Source organism: Rhinopithecus bieti, unplaced genomic scaffold (genome assembly GCF_001698545.2).
Source record: "Rhinopithecus bieti isolate Rb0 unplaced genomic scaffold, ASM169854v2 scaffold_33437, whole genome shotgun sequence".
Taxonomy (NCBI): Eukaryota; Metazoa; Chordata; class Mammalia; order Primates; family Cercopithecidae; genus Rhinopithecus; species Rhinopithecus bieti.
Window position 1 is genome coordinate 233,931 of NW_016814218.1, and position 22,203 is coordinate 256,133.

At 35.3% G+C, this 22,203-nt stretch overlaps 1 protein-coding gene across 1 annotated transcript in view; it reads left to right on the forward strand.

Annotated features, from left to right (window-relative positions):
* STK38L (serine/threonine kinase 38 like) overlaps positions 1–20,131 on the forward strand; it is a 79,627-nt gene extending 59,496 nt beyond the window's left edge. Inside the window, 11 exon segments of the mRNA XM_017849990.1 lie at positions 4,114–4,236; positions 4,729–4,812; positions 8,091–8,214; positions 9,721–9,875; positions 10,238–10,340; positions 10,518–10,579; positions 12,565–12,682; positions 13,123–13,246; positions 14,542–14,637; positions 17,187–17,278; positions 17,372–20,131. Coding sequence (XP_017705479.1) covers positions 4,114–4,236; positions 4,729–4,812; positions 8,091–8,214; positions 9,721–9,875; positions 10,238–10,340; positions 10,518–10,579; positions 12,565–12,682; positions 13,123–13,246; positions 14,542–14,637; positions 17,187–17,278; positions 17,372–17,499 — 1,209 coding nt within the window. The 3' untranslated portion in view covers positions 17,500–20,131.
* The last annotated feature ends 2,072 nt before the right edge of the window (positions 20,132–22,203 follow it).

A 22,203-nucleotide genomic window follows, 5' to 3' on the forward strand; every position in this document is an offset into this window, starting at 1 on the left:
AAAAAAAAAAAAAAAAAAAAAAAAAAAAAGTTTCTGTATTTAAAGAGTAGACCATCATCAAATGATTAATTGAAATCAAATCAGTATCTAATCTTCCCTGTACCTTTCCTAGGACTGTACCTGTTCCTTATAGTTGCAATGTTTAAATCAAATACAGTGTTTTATGATTTATACTAAAGGTGGTAACTTTGCTAATCAGTTGACTCAATCTAGAAAACTCAAATGTTTTTACATTTAAAATTATCTATTATTATTTACATAACATTAATATTTTAAAAGCTCATTTATGTCCTTTAAATTTTAGTGAGAAAGGTAGTGACTTAAATCTGTATTCCAATCTGTAGAGAAAAAATAAGACTGAGCATATCTTTCCTCATTTTAAAATTAGAATTATAAATTTCTTATAATTAATAACCATATAATTGCATTTATATATTATACATCATTATATTGATACAGAAATCTTAAATATCAGATCTTAATTTGAAGTGTAGGGAAGAGACCGCTAAAACAGATGCCCAAGCATTAAGCAGGCGACAGAAGTGAGACAAGCTGGCCAGGTTAGTTTCATAGTGGCATCTAGGGTTATATATTCTTTTGATCCAGATATACTTTGTTTCCATATTCAACTTATATGATTTTTTTGCTTCCACAAAGAAATATATTAATATTTTTCCTTTTTAAAAAATATTTATTATTTTCTTAAATATTGATCCTCACAGTTTATCTGTTGGCAAAGACATGCCACTTTTCACATTGCTGTAATAAGAGTCCCAGCCCACTTGGACATGTCTCCTGTGGACTGGCATCAGTGGTGGGGACTGACAAATTAGGGAACCAAGGCTCATCTAAAGGGGATTGCTACCATTGGCCCCTGTGGCCAAGGCCCTGTTTTTCCAGAGAAGCTGTTAATCTGGATTTTTTTGCGGAATAACCAATCACCTGTTTTTGAAAAACAACTTGCAGTCCAAATCAAATATATCTGTAGGCTGAATATAGTTTGTCGCTTCCTGTTTGCAACTTCTGGTCTGCATCAGCAAGTGGTAACTACATTTATATAGCTATTTTCTCTAATTTTTCTGGATAACTTGTAGAAAATAGGAGATGATTTTCCATAAAAGTCAGTGGCCCATAATTCCAGTTTATAAAACTTCTAATATTTTCTGTAAAATGTTTTAATTCCACAAGTGCTTATTATTAGGCCCCATGCTAGAGCCTGGATTATATCAAATTCTATAAAATAGACAAGCTCTCTCAACCTTAATATAAAGTATGTTACAGCATCTTTATATGGGGTGGGCTTGATAAAAAATAAAATTGTTTCATAAAAATAAAATAGATGAAGTTGCTAGCTGAACGCTTTTACATCTGAAAACTTTGTATGCATGTCTGTCTTATACAAATACTGGCCACCCTACAGATCGAGTTTGAGGAGCACCTATATAAAAAGGAAGGGAGAAAGGAAGAAAATTACTTTCTAGTTTCATCTCACTTAAGAAAATCCCATCCAACATGGATTGTTATTTAACAAAAAACTAAATAGGCAAATTCAAGCTATAAAAGAGAGTCATGAAATGTTAAGCTGTCCACAGATTTTTGTTGTCTTCTTTGAAGAGGAAAGGAGTGATTACCACAAGGATACTTTTTGTCTTTCAAGGCTACTTAATCTATACAGATTGTGAGTAAATATATCAACAGGCTTTTTCACCGATTTTTTTTTTTTTTTTAACATGAATTTGCTTCAGCTACCTCTGGACTGCAACACTGATTCTAAGACAAAAATCATGGAATCGATTTTTTAAAAATAATGTAACAATGTTATAGGTGATGCTCATTTTTATAGAATTATGTGTTCCATACACTTGTGACTCTCTCTTTTTGCTATTAAATGGCTGTGGCCAAAACCACATAAATTGTTTGAGTGCTGCATTATACAAACTAGTAGACAATTTATGAAACTGTATAGTGAGGTCATCTTTTCCATTCAGATTAGGCAGGATTTCTGCAACTATATCCAACTGTACTGTTTTATAATCTATAAAGGGAGAGATTCAAAATATCTTTCAAAATTCTTATGCTTATTCATTTATGTAATTAAAAAACCCTCCTCAGCACTTCTTTAAAGGACATGATACTAAAATTCGTATACGTATTCATTTATGTAATTAAAAAACCCTCCTCAGCACTTCTTTAAAGGACATGATACTATAGCGCCGCCAAGTGGCCTTTTAAAATTTGTCTTAAAATTTTAAATCAGATACTTTTGGAGCTATCTTTTGTTTTACTAGTAATTTATTTTATTATTCAAAAGGTATTTTGAATACCTGTGTGCAAAGAAAGGTATTTGTTATTGCATTTATGTAAAAGCAGCAAAAAATAGTCTTCACTATTGTTTTAGGCCACATTTGTTTTCTTAATTATATCAATGTAATTTTAGCTCCGTGAAAATGATATTTAAGTAGCTTCCCTTAAAGAAAGCAGGGATTTGCCACTGTTGTTATTTCAGGATATATATATATACACATACACACACACACACACACACATATTTTTGACATGGAGTTTCGCTCTTGTCACCCAGGCTGGAGTGCAACAGCGGGATCTTGGCTCACCGCAACTTCCGCCTCCCGGGTTCAAGCGATTCTCCTGCCTCAGCCTCCTGAATACAGTTGCATGCCACCACGCCCAGCTGATTTTTGTATTTTTAGTAGAGACGAGGTTTCACCATGTTGGCCAGGATGGTCTCGATCTCCTGACCTGGTGATCCACCCACCTCGGCCTCCCAAAGTCCTGGGATTACAGGCGTGAGCCACCGTGCCAGGCTTATTGCCTCACTTCTTAATGAAAAAAATTATATTTCATTGTTGCTTGCTTACTTTTTCCATAGTACCATTGTATTTTAAACTCAATATCAGATGTGGAAAAAGACATTAAAGACATTAAAAAAAGACATTAGGCAAAGCCTGTTAATTTATGTGCTTGATTTTTATCTTCATTACTGTCATAATTTACCCATTGGTGTGCCTTAGTGTATAACTTCATTTAGCTGTTTGAAGACATTTCTTGATTTTATCTTCTTAGATGAACTTTGTTAGAAGTATCAGAATTCCATTGCATTGATAATACATGTTTACATACATATTTCTAATTAATAGCTCACCTAACCCTTTTAAAAACAGATATACACAGGAGTAGGGAGAGGCTATACCATGAGCTGCATTTAGAAGCAGTGTTTCTAAGCTGTTATTGTCATTTTGACTTGTCTGTGCCTCCGAACTGAACCACTAACAGCTTGACAGGATTCAGTTGAAGATGAACAGGAGTTAAATTTTTTCACGGATACTGTCTCTTTTCCACTTAGTGTTTCCTCTACTAGGAGCTAACTGTGTCAAAAAACAGAATTTTGATTGGTGAGGGGGAAAAAATGAAGTTTAGAATAATAAAATAAATGCCTGTTCGAAATGTAACCTTCAGGTATTTCACAGTGTTGCTTATTAATGGAAGTTATTTTTTGTGGTCTTTGTAGAATCAGTTATAAAATTACTGACTTGGATATTTTAATGACTTCTTCTTGTAATTGTTTTTGCAATTTTATATTTTCAGGAAGTTGTATGCCAGTTCTCAAGCAGTTTATTAAAATTTGCCCAAGAGTAAATTCTATCACAAGTAAATCTTTTTGGAAACACTACCATTATGTTGTTACTTTATTGTCACAAGTCTCAGTAGTTGTGAAAGAGCAACCTTGGAAGTTAAGGGATTGAAGCAAAGCAGATTTCCTGACAGAATAAAAATCAGTATCTGAATACTATTAACATTTCCTAACATTTAATTTTTATTTATGGAATTAAGTTACCATATAGATGAAAGAATAAGTTATACTATATATAGACAAATATGATGGACTAGATTACATATTTAATGGCATCCACTTCAAGAGTAAAGATTTATTGATTGTTAAAATTTTTTAAAGTTTCCTTAAAATGTTTTAGCCTAATAGTATATTACGTTAGTGCTATCATTTATTTTTATGTGCATCATCTTTTAATACTAGAAGCTCCTTCAAAACAACCTGATTATAAAATCATCCTTTTAAATTGTCTTTTTTTTTGATAGAAAAAGTTACGTCGATCACAACACGCTCGAAAAGAAACAGAGTTCTTACGGCTCAAAAGGACCAGACTTGGCTTGGATGACTTTGAGTCTCTGAAAGTTATAGGAAGAGGAGCTTTTGGAGAGGTGTGCTTGTTTTTAAAAGTCATTACTGCTGCAAATATGTATCTTAAGATAATTTAAAATGTGTGTTAAAATATAATTCGTGGCTGGGTGCAGTGGCTCACGCTTGTAATCCCAACACTTTGGGAGGCTGAGGTGGGTGGATCACCTGAGGTCAGGAGTTCGAGACCAGCCTGGTCAGTGAAACCGCGTCTCTACTGAAAATACAAAAATTACCTAGGCGTGGTGGTGGGTGCCTGTCATCATCCCAGCTACTTGGGAGGCTGAGGCAGGAGAATCACTTGAACCCAGGAGGCGGAAGTTGCAGTGAGCTGAGATCCCACCATTGCACTCCATCCTGGGCGACATGAGTGAAACTCCGTCTCAAAAAATATATATATATCTTGAAATGCCAACACTGGCAAATTCCTGCTTTCTTTAAGGGAAGCTGCTTTTCATTCCTGAACAAATAGTAGTGACTATTTAACATTTATAATATATGTTTTTATATTTTAGGTGCGGTTGGTCCAGAAGAAAGATACAGGCCATATCTATGCAATGAAGATATTGAGAAAGGCTGATATGCTTGAAAAAGAGCAGGTATGAGTTCTTTAACACATGTAATATAAAGGAGCATCCACTGACGAGGTGTTAAGAGTGTTTATATTAGAATTTTTAAGAAGCAATTTACACATCTTACTACAAAAGCTATTAACTTTTTGGTAGCCTGTTTTAGTGTTTCTCAATTCTTTTAAGGTTTCTTCCAAGTTTATAATCTATGTATTAGTCTGCTTAGACTTCCATAACAGAACACAACAGGCTGATTAGCTTAAACAACAGAAACTTATTTTCTCACAGTTTTGGAGGCTACAAGTCAAAAATGAAAGTTCGGGCAGGTTTTGGTTTCTGGTGAGGCCTCTCGCTGGCTTGCAGATGGCCACCTTTCACTAAGTTTTCACATGGCCTTTCCGTGGTGTGTGCGGGGACACACACTCCTGTGAGAACTCTCTGGTGTCTCTTCTTTTAAGGACACTAATTCCACCCTTATGACCTCATTTAACCTTAATTAATTCCCTAAGGGTCCATCTCCAAATACAGGCTCGATGGAGATTAAAGCTTTACTCTGTGAATTTTGTAGATGCACGAACATTCAGTCCGTACCTCCTGAAATACCTTCTTTTCTGACTACAGTGAAAATAAAGGACAGTTCTTGGCTCCCAGAATCCCTATCATATATCAGATAATCAAAACTAGTCTCCTGGAAATTTGCTGATTTTACATATCTCTAAAATCTGTAACTTTATAAATATTCTTGGCTCTCTCCATGTTTCCTGTGCCTTAATGCAGTTACAGGGGGTGTCTTCGAGTAAAGGAGGGATAGCTTTTTGAAGATTTAAGGAGGGAAATTGTGAAATGGTCATTTTCAGGTGTGGGAGAGCAGACCTGGTAAAGAAATGCAATTGAAGGCTTATTGAGATTTGCAGTCCTGAATTTAAAGTGAAACCCATTGGCATAGTTGGGTGATTTTTCACCCTAGTTTCAGTTAGGGTAAAAAGGTAATAGGAACTATCTGGAGACAGGGTTATAGGGGATTTTGTGATGACAGGCTATGATTTTCCAGAGGGAAGAGGTTTGGAAGGCAAGGAAGGTTGAGATGTTGAGTTGGATTAGAGAACTGTAGATAATGATGGGAATAAGGATGCAGGTAAAGATGCATAGGCTCAGAGACAAGGAGGTCAACAAGAATCTAACTTAGCCATAATGGGATTAGTCTTACTAGGATATAATAGGAAGGACAGAAAGAAGCAGTTAGTTCCAGCTGTAGTGTAGATACCAGCTACATGTGGCTGCTGGGCACAAATTGAGATATCCAGCAAATAAGACTTGGTACAAAAAAAAAAACCCATAAAATATTTCAATGATTTTTATATTGATTACATACTGAAGTGATAATATATGGATATATTAGGTTACATAAACTATATTATTAAAAATAATTTCACTCTGTATGTGGCTTCTAGAAAATTTAAAAATTACATATATGACTTGCGTTACATCTGTACTGGACAGCCCTTGGTCTAGAATATTTTGTGGGAAGTTAAGGAGCCTCTGGACCACTGCTCTTTCCTGCGGGGAGGTGGGGGGCGGAAATCTCACTGTAGCCCAACGTTTAGTTGCTTTTGCATTTTGGGGTTTTTACCCCTGTATAAATTAATTTGCATTTGTTACCACTGTGTTTTGTCTTAGAAAGCTTTTTTCTACTCAATTCTAATACAGCAGTATTTTAACTTTTATCACATTTATTTTAATGCAAACCACCCCCGCAAAATTAAGTAGCAACTAATCTCCCCACTATTGTTGTACCAGATTACCACAGGTCATACTTTCCAACCTTTGGATCCTGTTTCGGAAAGAGATCCTGTAATTTGGCTTTAAACCATTTAAAAATAATCAAGTCATGTTTATGTTGTAGCTGTTTTCCTTACATACCAGATGCAACACCAAAGTTTAGGGCTTTTCCTTACCACCTTAAATTGCTTCATGAAAGGTAATAGTTAGGCACTCTTGCTACCACTTTTCACTTAATGAAACAGATCCATAGAAATTATAAAGTATTTTCATGCCAGAAAACAAGTTCTTACTCCTCAACTCTTATGCTTTGATCTCAGAATATTTACTGCACTAGGAGTAATTCCAAATATGACACTTTAAGCAGATCATATTTTATTATCATGAAACGGTTTACAAATGTATGTTCTCGTGTGCTTTGGACCAGAGATTATAATGTTTCACAGTGAAAATAGCAAAAGCATAAATCAGATCTTCTTATTAACTTTTGGAAAAAGTGTGTAAATATATTAATGCAAAAGCTTCTGCAAACTGACCAGTTCTACAAACCCCATAAATTATCCAGTTTATAAAATTTTCCAGTCTATAACATTTTCACATAATAGTATCTCTAGTAATTATGTGTCCGAGAAATCAGTGGCAAAATCCCCAAAAGTTACACGAATTTGCTGTAGCTAGCATTTATAGATATGATAGAGGTTTTATATTATAATACTAAATATAATATAAAGTCACTATAATTGTCACTATTTCTTAAAAAACACCAAATAATGATCAAGCTGGGACCTTTGTTTAACAATTAAAAATAGTTTGCTATTTTAACCAACCTTGGCTTTGCTATACCAATTTACAGGGCATTGCTTACTCCTTTTTTTTTTTTTTTGAGATGGAGTCTCATTCTATCACCAGGCTGGAGTGCAGTGATGCGATCTCAGCTCACTGCATCCTCCGCCTACCAGGTTCAAGCGATTCTCCTGCCTCAGCCTCCCGAGTAGCTGGGACTACAGGCGCATGTCCACCACGCCCGGCTGATTTTTTGTATTTTTAGTAGAGACGGGGTTTCACTGTTTTAGCCAGGATGGTCTCGATCTCCTGACCTCGTGATCCGCCCGCCTTGGCCTCCCAAAGTGCTGGGATTACAGGCGTGAGCCGCTGCGCCCAGCCCGGCTTACTACTTTTAACTTTAAAAGTCACACTATGACTTTTATATGACAAAGCCAGGATCCTAGGCTGGGTAGAGATTCTGGTTAAAAAGTTGTTAGACTGATTCTTGCTCTACCTCAGAGGCCTTAGCCTCACATAATATACCTGTTGACCTCACCTTTTTAGACCTAAAGATATAAGCTAAAATAAACTATTTCTTGAGGTTCTCCATATTTGATGAGAATATGATCTTTCATATATGAATCAAATCTTCTGAAATTCCATCTTTTCTTCATTAACTATTATGGATGGATAAGTGTAAGAGATGAGTTTGACAAATGTGTGATGTGTTTATGATTTTTTTTTTCAAAAATATATTCATCTAGGTGGCCCATATCCGAGCAGAAAGAGATATTTTGGTAGAAGCAGATGGTGCCTGGGTGGTGAAGATGTTTTACAGTTTTCAGGATAAGAGGAATCTTTATCTAATCATGGAATTTCTCCCTGGAGGTAAAAGCAAACATTGTATCAATGACAGACTGATACAAGCACATCTTTATATGCAATAATAATTTTATTGGTGAGGTTTACTTTTATATTCCTTGCTCTGAGGCTTTACAGTGTCATAGTTTAAAAATATTTACTATCATATTGATGCTCATTTTTACCACAAACAGATTATTTTAAAGGAATGACAAAGTTAGCACATTTTAAATATTACCATTCTGGGTTCACTGATTGTTAGTGAAGTTATGTTAGTTTATTTTGTGTTGTTACAAAAAAAAAATACCTGAGACTGTGTAATTTATAAAGAAAAGAGGTTTAATCATTGCTCAACAAAGAGGGCAAGGGGAAAAGAATGGCAATGGAGGGCAAAGAATACTTGTTTTTTTGTTTGTTTTGTTTTGCTCTTAATTTTTATGTTTTGAGATGAAGTCTCGCTCTGTTGCCTAGGCTGGAGTGCATTGGTATGATTTTGGCTCTCTGCAACCTCTGCCTCCCTGGTTCAAGCGATTCTCCTGCGTCAGCCTCCTGAGTAGCTGGGATTACAGGCGCCTGCCACCATGCCCAGCTAATTTTTTTGTATTTAGTCGAGACGAGGTTTCACCATATTGACCAGGCTGGTCTCGAACTCCTGACCTCAAGTGATCCACCCACCTCAGCCTCCCAAAGTGTTGGGAATACAGGTGTGAGCCACTGCCCCCACGCCCCTACTTTTTTTTTAAGCCTCAAAAAATATATGAAAAAAATGTAATCAGTTATCAATTCTGTGTTGTCGGTGCACCAGTGTTTGCAACAGTTAAAACTGTTAAAAGTTTTAGAATTCTTTGAAAATAAAAGAATGTCTGCAGGTGCCTTTTTTTAGTGGGATAATGTCCCACTAAACTCCAAAAGAATATATTTGGTTTCCAGGCGCACTTATTCTGATTTTTTTGCAGTTTGACATTTTCCTCAGCAGTTAATTCTAGAAGTTGAGTGGTATATATTATTTCATTATCAGCTCTTTTGTGATTTGATTTCACATAGTCTCTGCCTTAAAACCATTAAAAGTCATGAAACTTCTGCTTATGCAATGGCACTTTTATTTGACCCAAGACAGGGTTAGAAATATACTGGGTAGATCATAAAATGCAAACTCAGGAAAGCTAGCTGGGCATGGTGGCTCATGCCTGTAATCCCAGTATTTTGGGATGCTGAGGCAGGCAGATAGCTTGAAACCACGAGTTTGAGACCAACCTGGCCAACATGGCAAAACCTCATCTCTACTAAAAATACAAAAATTAGCTGGGTGTGGTGGCACACACCTGTAATCCCAGCTACTTGGGTGGCTGAGGCACAAAAACTGTTTGAACCCAGGAGGTGGAGGTTGCAGTGAGCCATGATCACACCACTGCACTCCAACCTGGGCAACAGAGTAAGACTGTGTCTCAAAAAAAAAAATCAGGAAAGCTTTTACAAGGTATTCCACCTTCGAGACATTTTCAATAATAATATATTTGACTTTCCTTTATTTAGGTGACATGATGACATTGCTAATGAAGAAAGACACCTTGACAGAAGAGGAGACACAGTTCTACATTTCAGAGACTGTTCTGGCAATAGATGCGATCCACCAGTTGGGTTTCATCCATCGGGATATTAAGCCAGACAACCTTTTATTGGATGCCAAGGCATGTGAATAAACTGGTGAATTACTAGGCTGTTGATTATTTTTTTAGAACAGTAGAGCTGATTTTGTGAGTGGATATCAGCAACTGCAATTTAGAATATTGCTAAACAACATTATTTTATATGATAAGGTACTAGGAGAGGACTTGAAAATGAAATGACAACAGGGAATATGGTTCTCTTTTTATCTCCCTCCATTTTCTACTTTTAAAAATATCATCATCAGATACTTATAATTTTACATTTTGCTTGTATAAATCCCAAGCTAAGGATTTTTATAACAATTGGGATTTAACAGAGGAGTTTATAACAGGCTTTTTGTTTTCAAAGTTAAGATAATCTAATATTACTGGATTTTTTTTAGGGTCATGTAAAATTATCGGATTTTGGTTTGTGTACGGGATTAAAGAAAGCTCACAGGACTGAATTTTATAGAAATCTCACACACAACCCACCAAGTGACTTCTGTAAGTTTGGTTTTGTTTGTTTGTTTTGTTTTTTCCCTGGTTAAGATACTGTAGAGAACTGAAGGTTCTTTCCCTTTCCCCACTCCTTAATCCACTGTGTTTTAGATGTATATATGTGATTTTGTTTTGTGGAGAGCATTTTCTCTCATGATTACAATTCCATATTGTTGAAATTAGCATTTCAGAACATGAACTCAAAGAGGAAAGCAGAAACTTGGAAGAAGAACAGGAGACAACTGGTGAGTCAACCAGTTTTTAAGAAAGAATTTTGTTCCTTGGTTCTAAAATCTTAACTGGTTTTAACTTGATTATTTGTATCTTTATAATAATTAGTATTCACTTCGTAACAGTGATAGTGCTTGTTTTGGAATCACAGAGTTTTCTTAGTTTCTCTGTTAAGTTTCCTTGCCTGTAAAGCAAAGTGTTGGTTTTTACTTTATAACTTTAGAGTACTTTACTGAGCATACCTACGAGTAAGCTGTTTACTAGTAATTAGCACTTTAAATAAAACTCACTGAGGTGAATGCAATTGTAATGAATGCCTTGTGATTTCCATTTTTCATACCTGTGTTATAAATCCTGATACAACAAATATCAATCAGCAAGTAAGGTGGTTGTGAGTTTCTAAGAACTTCTTTATAGATAAAGTAAACAGGAAGTTAGGGATATAAACAGTGTTACAATAAAACATAAAATTTGAAAAAGCTGGCTTTGCCATAGATAAATTTAATTACCCCTTTAATATAGAATTACATGATTTTTCACCCTATACTATTTCCTCTCTGAGGAAATTGAGCAAAGAGAAGAATTGCTTCCCCTTCCTCCTCTTTCCCTTTGTCCTGTTAACATGGTCCATGAACCGTCTACAGGTTAAGAATGTGCCTTTGGATTTTGTTTTCCTCATTTCTTATAAAATGCCTGGCACATACAGATACTCTATACATATTTGTTCAACCAGGTGATGAAAGGAAAACTCACAATTCCCTTAGGAAAGTCAATAGACTGAAAAATAACAGGCTAATAATACCCTCTAAAACCAAATAAAATGACCTTTGCATTATTAAGTTTATTATCTCATTAACCTAAGTAACTGCAAACTTCCTATGCTTGTAAAACATTTCAGTATTTTAAATGTATTGCGTTATACATTAAGGAGAGACACTTTGTTTTACTTTTAAAATGTGTCAGTTTTAGATTAGATTTTGCGATTGAGAATAATTGCAATATTCCCTATTTTTAAAGGGGAAAACTGAATACTGCTTAAAATTATGGTGGGGGAATTCTGTACCCCGCCCCCATTTACAAAATATTCATAGGTGATTACTCAGGTGTGTGTTTTATTATTCTTGTGGCCAGTAGCTGCCAAGCCTTAGATCAAGTGTTTCCCAAGGGAGAAGTAGAAAGGACTCAGTGTTTGGGGCAGGAAATTTCTTTAGCACTTGGATCCCCTGCCCTCTAAATGCCAGTCATGTCACTGAGATGACAAAATTGCTGCAGTCATACATTTTGCCATGGCCCCAAGAGTACTACCCCTAGTTGACAATTACTGCCTTGTAGAAATCATTTTTGTAAGATTTTATATGAATTAAGAATTAAAAACTGCATAGCTTCCTAATAGATAAGCAGTACCCTGGAACTACATTTATAATGAAAATACCTCATGCTTATTTTTATAGTTGGTAGTGTACAAAACACATCCGTTTATCATTTCATCTTCATCTCAACTCTATTAAGGCAGGTACTATTATTCCAGTTTTATGTAAGCAGAAGCCGAGCCTCAGAGAAATTAAATAATTTGCCCAAGAACACATTAGTAGTGAGTAGGGAAGCCAGGTCTTCTAGGTTCAACTTTTCATTCTTTTGAAATAGACTGAAGGCTATATTAAAAAAAACTTAATTGAGCTTCTTGTGGGGGCAGAAATAATATATTCTTTTAAAATGCCTGGCACATATGGACACTCTATAAATATTTGTTCAACCAAGTGGGGAAAGGAAAACTAATTCAGCATTCCCTCAGGAAAGTCAGTAGACTGAAAAATAATAGGCCATAACGTATTATCTGACTCACTACCTACCACTAAGCCTTGCACATGATAAACATGCAAAATAAACATAAGTGAAAATTTAACTCCTCTATATATTGCTTTTTCTAGTACTAAGCCATCCTCAGATAGATAGTTTTTAAATGTTAAGAATGCTGGTTTGACAAGCTGCTCCTTTGTAGGCATATTCCACAGTTGGGACACCAGATTACATTGCTCCAGAAGTATTCATGCAGACTGGTTACAACAAATTGTGTGACTGGTGGTCTTTGGGAGTGATTATGTATGAAATGCTAATAGGTATGTTTTATCATTCATTTATGTACAAAATTTTATATTTCCTTGAGTGCCACTGTTTGAATATATTACAGATATCATTGACTAAAATATTTGCGGTCTTTTAAACTTAATTCTGACGTTCCCCCAATGTTAAATACATACTGATCAGTACCAGTGAGCTCTCCAGGGATCCTGTTTCAGGAAGGTGGGTATTTAACCCAGACTCCCACGTATAAAAGTGGTTATCTTCATAGCTTTTCAGGTAAAAGGGGAGGCAGTGCTTTAAATCCTTTATTTTATTGACTTTATTAGCAATGTTATTGTAAATTGATGAATGGTGGCATTTTTGACTATTAAATAGGGCACTCAGGGTTGTTTGGTTTCTTGTAGCACATGTTTGGTGGGTATAACTTCACTGATCACAAAGCTGATGAAACGTTTTTTATTTATTTGATACCTAGGATATCCACCTTTCTGCTCTGAAACACCTCAAGAAACATACAGAAAAGTGATGAACTGGAAAGAAACTCTGGTATTTCCTCCAGAGGTCCCTATATCTGAGAAAGCCAAGGATTTAATTCTCAGGTTAGTGGTTAAATTCCTAGAGGAGTTCATAGTGTCTTAAAATTTCCTAAGAACCTAAAAGACTCATTTCACTTTTGTGGGGGAAGAGGGGATGTATACACTGATGTATACAGTCAAAGAGATCAATAAAGGTGTTTTTAAAAATGTAAACTCTTGAAGTATGTGGAAAAGAAACTAGGAATTAAAAAGAGGGAGGAGGTCTTGTATTGCTTCAGTTACTGATATATATAAAAGCAAAAGGTCACTTCTGTTAGAATGCAATGACCTGATTCCATTAAAGAGAAGAGGGAAAATGTTAATAGCAGATTCCTGTCATGAAAAGTATATATGTGAAATCTTCTAAGCAAAAAATTCCATGTGTTCCTCAACTAATATGAAGTGTTTGGTACTGCTGTGAATGGCTGGAAGGAATATAAATTGAAAAAACTTGTGGGAATAGCAGTTGGCAGCATATTGTTTTTTTAAAATCCCTAAACTATATATGATCTTTGACCCAGAAGTTTGAGGGATTTCACTTATGCAGATAATCAGATATGTATAAAGATTTAAGTACAATATGTTTATCATGATATTTAATAGTGAAAATTGAAAACTATTTAAACGTTCAACAGTAGTGGACTGGCTCAATAGTAGACTGGCTATAATATTTCTATTTGTAAGTTTTAGAAAACAAATTTATTGGCCAGGTACGGTGGCTCACACCTGTAATCCCAGCACTTTGGGAGGCGGAGGTGGGCAGATCATGAGGTCAGGAGATTGAGACCATCCTGGCTAACACAGTGAAATCCCGTCTCTACCAAAAATACAAAAAATTAGCTGGGCGTAGTGGCGGGCGCCTGTAGTCCCAGCTACTGGGGAGTCTGAGGCGGGAGAATGGCGTGAACCTGGGAGGCGGAACTTGCAATGAGCCAAGATGGCGCCACTGCATTGGAGCCTGGGCGGCAGAGTGAGACTGTCTCACAAAAAAAAAAAAAATTCTTGAAAATATTTAATGACTTTGGCAAATTTTCTCAGTATATCAAGTGAAAAAAGGTTGACCTAACATAGTAACCATGGTAGCAACACAGTATTTTAAATATTGTAAAAGATGAGAAGATTAGAATATTTACAGTGGTTATCTCTAAATAATGCGCTTACAGATGATTTTTATTTTCTTCCACATTTCCTACAATAAACATAGTTAACATCAATAAAAGAAAAACATACTGCTTTAAAAAAGAAATATTTGAAGTAATGCAGCTAGAATACTTTAGATGTAACTTTTGTATGATAATTTCTCTGCTTCCATGTTGTAGATTTTGTATTGATTCTGAAAACAGAATTGGAAATAGTGGAGTAGAAGAAATAAAAGGTCATCCCTTTTTTGAAGGTGTCGACTGGGAGCACATAAGGTATGTTCCTAGGCTTTGAATGGGAAAGGTCTGAGTAAAAACAAATTTCTAGAGTTGACAATTAATTTACCTCTGATTCTGCTAGATTAAATACAAAAGTAACATATAATGTCATTGATGCAATGTTTTCTGGATTATGTAAGTGAGTGGGACTATTGTGGCTACAGCCAAATGACTTATTTTAGGCTAACATCCACTTTCAGGGAAGAACATTGGGCACCTTTTTAAATTCTTACGTTCATACTCACAGTGAAGGCTGTTAACACATGAAAGATGTATTTACATTTCACACAGTGACCCCTCATTTTTGTCCTTGCTGTAATATACCACATAGTGTCTCCTTAATTAATTTATAATAAGGTACCCTCTTTAAACATTGGTTGGGCATTATACAAGTAACTTTTAAGAATTTGCTTACAGTTGTTAATTGTGAGCATTGGCTTTTTTTCAGTTTATGGCCAAACTACCGTCAGTAGGTTTGATCTGTTCTCCACACAGCAACAGTTTAGAAGCATAAATCTGGCCATGCCACTTTGCTGCGTCCTTTTGCACTTGGAATACAGTTAAGAAGCCTTCACTGCTTTCTTAGGACTGCAGGATATAGCGCTTGCCTCATCTGCAGAAGTTCCATCTTGGATGGCCTTTCCTACTCCTCTTCCCACCTCCAAGTTTTGCCATTTGCTATTCATCCTGACTGAAATGCCCTCTCCCCGCTGCCTCTACTCCTACCCTGCCTAGCTGGCTCCTTTGCATCTTCCAAGATAGCTTATGTGTCATTTCCTTGGTATAGCTCTTCACTGGAGAACCTGCTGTGTGCTAGGCATTCTGCCTATTACTGTTAACTTGTTTTTTTGAGACAGGGTCTCTCACTCCGTCATCCAGGCTGGAGTGCTATGGCATGATCATGGCTTACCGCAGCCTTGACCTCCCAGCCTCAAATGATCCCCCCACCTCAGCCCCCCAAGTAGCTGGAACTATAGGCACATGCCACCACACCCAGCTAATTTTGTTGCTTTTTTTTTTTTTTTGTAGAGATGGGGTTTCACTGTGTTGCCCAATTGCTCAGGCTGGTCTTGAACTCCTGAGCTCAAGCGATCCACCTGCCTTGGCCTCCCAAAGTGCTGGGATTACAGGCGCCCAGCCCACTCTGCCTATTGTAATAATAGCTAATTTTAAAAAATCATTTATTGTGTCCAGCACTGTTTTAAGTACTTTATTTGCATTTCTCATCTTATCCTCATATAAGCTCTATAAAATAGGAACTGTTATTATCCCTGTTTTACAAGTGAGGAAACTAAGGCACAGAGAAGTTAGAGTGCCGCAGTGTGGAGGCTTCTGAAACCACTATGCTGTATAATACTATACACACATAACTTAATTGAATAGAACTATGATACCCCCCGTTTTACAGTGGGAAGGATGCTTAGAGACTGCCAGTTCTTTTGGTTTTATAAGGAGGGAACAGTCATGGAGCAGGGACTTGGCTGCCTAAGGTCATACTGCTAGTTAATAGCAAGGAAGGTTAGCTCTCAGGCCTCCAGGGTTCTTTCCTCTAAACTAGGTTTATTAAAGTAATATACCAAGTATAAATGAGTTGGAATAATTCTGGTAAAAAATATATATGGTTTTACATAATTTGGTAAACTTAGCACCTAATAAATCCAATAAATATTTGTTGAAAAAACAGAAGCAATAAAACTGATAGCTTCTTTTGACCATTTCTGTAGTTAAACTTTTAGCATGATAAGAAGGCATTTTCTTGACTGGTTTCTTTTTAACTGAGTATCTTTGATTCTCTTAAAATTTATATGACAGAAATTTTTGCATAAAGATTTCATCACAAATATATAGTTCCTTCACCTATGTGCCCCTTATTTTCCCAAATGACTTTTTATAGATTGTCTACTAGTAGAATTCTATTCCTAAATCAATTAAGAAGGATCCCGTCCTCATAATATCTCACATACTTTATACAATTATACAATCTTTTAAATAAAACCTCTTCTTTTACTTTTCATTAGCTCATTTTTCCTCTTAAAAAAAATAGTATGAGAAAGCCTTGGTACAGAGATATAAAAATGACAAGTAGGTGGGGATGCTTACTGGGTACAAAAAGAAAACAGAATGAATAAGACCTACTACTTGATAGCACAAGAGGGTGACTATAGTCAATAATAATTTTACATTTTAAAATAACTTAGAATGTAATTGGATTGTTTGTGACTCAAAGGATAAATGCTTGAGGGGATGGACCCCCCATTCTGCATGATGTGCTTATTACCCATTTCATGCCAGTATTAAAACATCTCATGGACCCTATAAATATATATACCTACAACATAGCCACAAAAATTTAAAAAAAATTTAAAATTCTAAGTAAATGAAAACATTTTAATAAAAAATTATACTCAACTATTTTGAACTCCCTTTATTCTCAAATCCACAATAAATTTCCTTGGCTTTTCTAATATCTATAAAATAGTATGCAGAATTTACAAGTAGATTTGTTGGAATTTGAGAATTCATGCCTACTCAATACTTTTTTATAGGGAAAGGCCAGCAGCAATCCCTATAGAAATCAAAAGCATTGATGATACTTCAAATTTTGATGACTTCCCTGAATCTGATATTTTACAACCAGGTAAGACAATCTATAATGTAACTACCACTATTAAAAGTCTGTGAAGATGATGGCATTTCACTAACGAAATTCCTTTAATTTTTCTCTTTCTAGTGCCAAATACCACAGAACCGGACTACAAATCCAAAGACTGGGTTTTTCTCAATTATACCTATAAAAGGTTTGAAGGGTTGACTCAACGTGGCTCTATTCCCACCTACATGAAAGCTGGGAAATTATGAATGAAGATAACATTCACCCATAACCAAGAGAACTCAGGTAGCTGCATCACCAGGCTTGCTTGGCGTAGATAACAATACACTGAAATACTCCTGAAGACGGTGGTGCTTACTGACTACAAGAGGAAATTCTACAGGATTAGGATTTCTGAGACTACTATAGGAATTGGTTGGCAGTGCCAGCTGGCTCTTTTTTTTTAATATTTTATTATTTTTGTTAACTTTATTATACGAAGGTACTGGAATAAAAGGAACGGACATCCCTTTCTAACTGCACTGCCTACATGCGTCTTAAGGTCCATTCTGCCTGTGTGTGCTGTGGCTTTGAACTGTAACACCTCTAATTAATTCAGGAGAAACACATATCATTTAAAGCAGCATAGGCTAACCTGTAGGTAACACTGCAGTATTGATGTTTTACTGCAAATCTTATGGGTCTAGATAATCAGTAAAAGCCATCTTCCATAGTTGGTGTTAGAACATTGCCCTATTGGTTTGGACATCTGTAGAATATATATGAAGACAATTTCTGTGATGGTTTTAAGAGATTTAAAAAGAAATTCACTGGTTCTTTAAAAAATATAATTTATCATCAAGTTATTACACAAACTCCACAGTAAGGAGTGACAAGTTTATAATAAGGAAGAGAAAGTTTAACACCTTCACTCAAGCACTCCACTAATATATTTACGTTGCATTCAGAAATACTGATGACCTTTATATACGTAGTCTGTATACTCATAGGGAGATGTACTGTATTATATAACATGTAAAGTTGATTTTCTTGTGACAAGAGGACTTCTTTTTTTAACAAGAGGACATGGCATTATTTTAATTTGATTATGGTGAGTTGAAATTAAGAAATGACCATGAAGGCTGCTTGTAGAATTAGTGTATTTTTATTAAACTATTTTTTTAAATGTCAAACTTCTATCATGTAAATGGACTTGTAGAGAACAAAAAGCTATTTACTTTGGTTTTCTAGAAAGTTGTTACATATCATGGCTGGTTAACTTTTATTTCTTTTGATGAAAATTTTTCCTTTGATAGTACTTGTATTATTGTGCCATTATTTTCTTATGCTCCAAATGTACCAAAGATCTTGAACAGAATGGATGTTCACAACTGAGTAGAATTTTCCTTTCCTGTGGGCATGCTGTCTTCAGACCTGACAGATTTTTGATAGAGGTCAGCTTATTAAAGGGCAATATTGTTCATGTTTAGCTACATCACTGTGGTGAATATAGATGGAATTAAGGAAATAAATGCAGGCCAGGGGGTTGTGTTGAGAGGAGAGATAATATCAGCATCAAATTCTTTGGGTATCTCCCTAAGAATTAAATAATCTTTTCTAGCTTAATATTTTAATTCTAATTCAAACAACTCTCTGAAGTTTTGGTTTCATTAGTAGTAGCTGAGGAATAATATGCTAGCAAAGAACGGCCTAATGTTTGTCTTAACTGTTAATGGATGAAATTTTTTAAAGATACAACCGTGATAACCATTATAAATGATCTGTGATCAAAATCTAACGTGATGAATTATGTGTAGGAATGTCCTCCTATTGGGGAAGGATTGCATAGGAGCATTATGCAAATCTACAAAAGCTTTTATAAATGTTGCTGCTAGGTAGCTCCACAGTGTTTTCAAAAGACCATCCTGGTTCCCCCAACTCTCCCATTTTGGTTGGTTTCTTTTAAATATTTGTTGAGTACTTAATGTGTTTATCTAACAGTTCACTTCCATTTTTTCTAGTCTTGATTTTTTGAGTATTTAAGGGAGAGAGCTATTAAAAACTCTGTGGATTTCTCAATTTGACTAACTCTAATTTTCCTAATTATAACTGCCTTTAATTAAATAATATTAACTTTTGCTGAGGTTTATGAGATTTTCTCACCCCACATCACTCCCCTTTTTAAAAAAAGGACTGTTTTGCTAGTGTGATAATGAATAGGTAAGATATGAAATAATTGCAACATTGTCTAGTTCTAGTATGGTAACTATTCTTGAAATGGTACTGAAAAATACCATTAATTCAAATTGACAGAGATTGATAAAAAGAAACTGATTTACCTAAGTTTACTTTTAATTGCATATTAATAGAGCATTTTTTGTTTTGAGTTCCCTCATTCTTATTACGAAAAAGAGCTTGCAAATAGTTTTACTTTCTTGGCACTGGAAGGGTAGTTCTGGAAAGCTACTTTGTTGAGAGTCTCATTCTTCCCTGGAGTTAATAGAGTGATTCACAATCTTTGGGGTTTTCTCCTCATCAAAAGCATTTCTTAAGTGCCTATCTAAAAGCAATTAAAGACTGTGTCTGCCCTTTGGAAGCTAAGAGTTCATGATGCAAATTAACTAGATAATTTGCAAAGTACCCTTGAGATTGAATTTTCTCTATTATACATTTCCCATACTTCAGGTGAATAATTTAATTTAAATGACAAAACCCTATCTAATCAACTGGGCATAATGACATTTTCTTTAAATTACGACTCTATTTTTGAATTAAAAGAGTTTTATTTAAAACTGTGTGTTTTGGTTTTCTATATATAGAAGCTTGATATAATTCAGATTTACGATTCCCTGATTTAATGTAGACTGACTTTTTTTATTAAAATCTTTTGTATTAAAGCAAGTTATGTTATTTTTCTTTTATGCATTTATTACTAACACAGCTTTAAATCTACTTAAATGTATGACAGCATTGTGCTGTCGGAAAAAAAATAAGAATTGCTTATAAACCAGCCACTTCTGACATACATTATATAGCTGATTTAATAAGCGTAGTTACGTGAATGGAACATACAGTGTGTTGAGTATAAAAAGGTTCTTTGGGTGTACAGGCCTAAGAATAGGCTTTCTTTATTCTATACTTTTCTGTTTTTTAAACACCTGCATATTTTTGTGTAAATCTCTAAAATTTAAATATTTTTAAGTACATTTATTCTTTGGTGTTTTATGTATAAAACCTTAGACAGTCAATCAGTCAGTCCTTCCTGACAGGCAGCACGCAGCTATCTGTTCTTTTTGCTGAATCTACAATAAATGAATGAGAATTTAGTCCGTAGAGGGTCCCTGGCTACCAAACACCATTCTCCTGTTGAATTGTTAAACTCAGAACATTCAAAATAAACTGTTTGCTACAACCATGATTATTTTCCCGCTGTCTTTATTTAAATTTATGTCTCTTTAGAAGTGCACTATATTTCTGAAAATCGCTGATGAAACAAATACTATAGAACAAACATAAATATAAAACACTTGGGACTACTAGAGATATTTTAGAGTTTTATTGAAAAAAATGTGGGGATATTGCTGCTTAAAAAGAATAAAGTAATAAAAATATATCCTTAGCTATTTGAGCAAGTGTAATTCCAGCAATTGTCTAGAAATAGTAAATCATCAGGCTACTGAGTTGTGGTGTTCAGTTACTGAGTTTCAAAATGTTTTGGTGGCATGAGGACTTTTCATTGAAGGTAAGATAAGAATAAAAACTATGTTTACAAAATTTCTGTTGGTGAGGTTTTTTGGTTTCATTTTTTAGTTTTGAGATAGGTGTTACCCAAAACTCAAGAAAGACTATTTAGTTAATGTAAATTACTGACTTTTACACTTGAAAATCACATCAAGAACAAAATATTTGAAGTTTATATTTAAAATCTCCATTCAAATCTGTAGCTAAAAACATATAGGCTACACAAACTGTGCTATACTTTTAGGTACTTATTGGATGTATAGCTTGTATACAACTACCCAACTCGTTTCAAAACCAATTAGCAAGCCCTAAGTTGAAAATGCCTCAAAATAGCATAGGAATATGTGGCCCAGGTCCCACTACCTCCTGTTCTGTGGAAGACACTGACAATCATCATGACTTTTTCCACTGAGCCTCGAGGGAGCCACTGGGAATCCCATTCAGCCTCATTGTTCTCCAGCTGTTCCCTGACATACATCATTTCAATAATGCCACTGTAAGACACAACAGTGAAAACACCGAATGTTAAAATTTGTGCATTACAGTAAACTTGGAGACTCTAAATTCATCTTTCAAAACATCTAGTGATAAAAGAACTTATATTTGTACACAAAATGCCTTCACTTGTTTTTACAACTCTGTAATTACATAATTACCATCATTTTATAGATGATGAACATGAGGCTGAGTGATTGTGACTTGCCTAAAACACAAGTAATAAATTGCCCTTGAACCCAACTCCAGTGTTCCCTACTCCTCCAAATCATAGAGTGAGCTTCATTGACAAATTAACTCATATGCTTCTGGGATCTCAGGAGTATACATGGAATGATAGGGCCAGAGTTATTACTTTGCATACTTTTGACCACAAGTGACAGAAAACACAAGTAAAAATGGCTTCAGTGATAAAGTGAGTATCTTATGTAACACTAAGACACAAGATAGCTTCTAGTCAATTTTAGCATCTCAGAAACATCGAGGAATCCAAGAGCAGTGGCATGCACCTGTAGTCCCAGCTACTCAGGAGGTTCAGGCAGGAGGATCCCTTGAGGCCAGCCTGGGCAACCATAGCAAGACCCTGTTTTCCATTTCTCTACTTTGTCATGACAAGGGTGTTGGCTTTGTCCTTGCTCTTGTTTTCTCAGAGAAGCTAGATGACTACAGAGACTCTAAGCATCAAATCCTCATAAAACATGTAAGGCCTTAAAAAGAGAAATACTTCTGCATTTCCA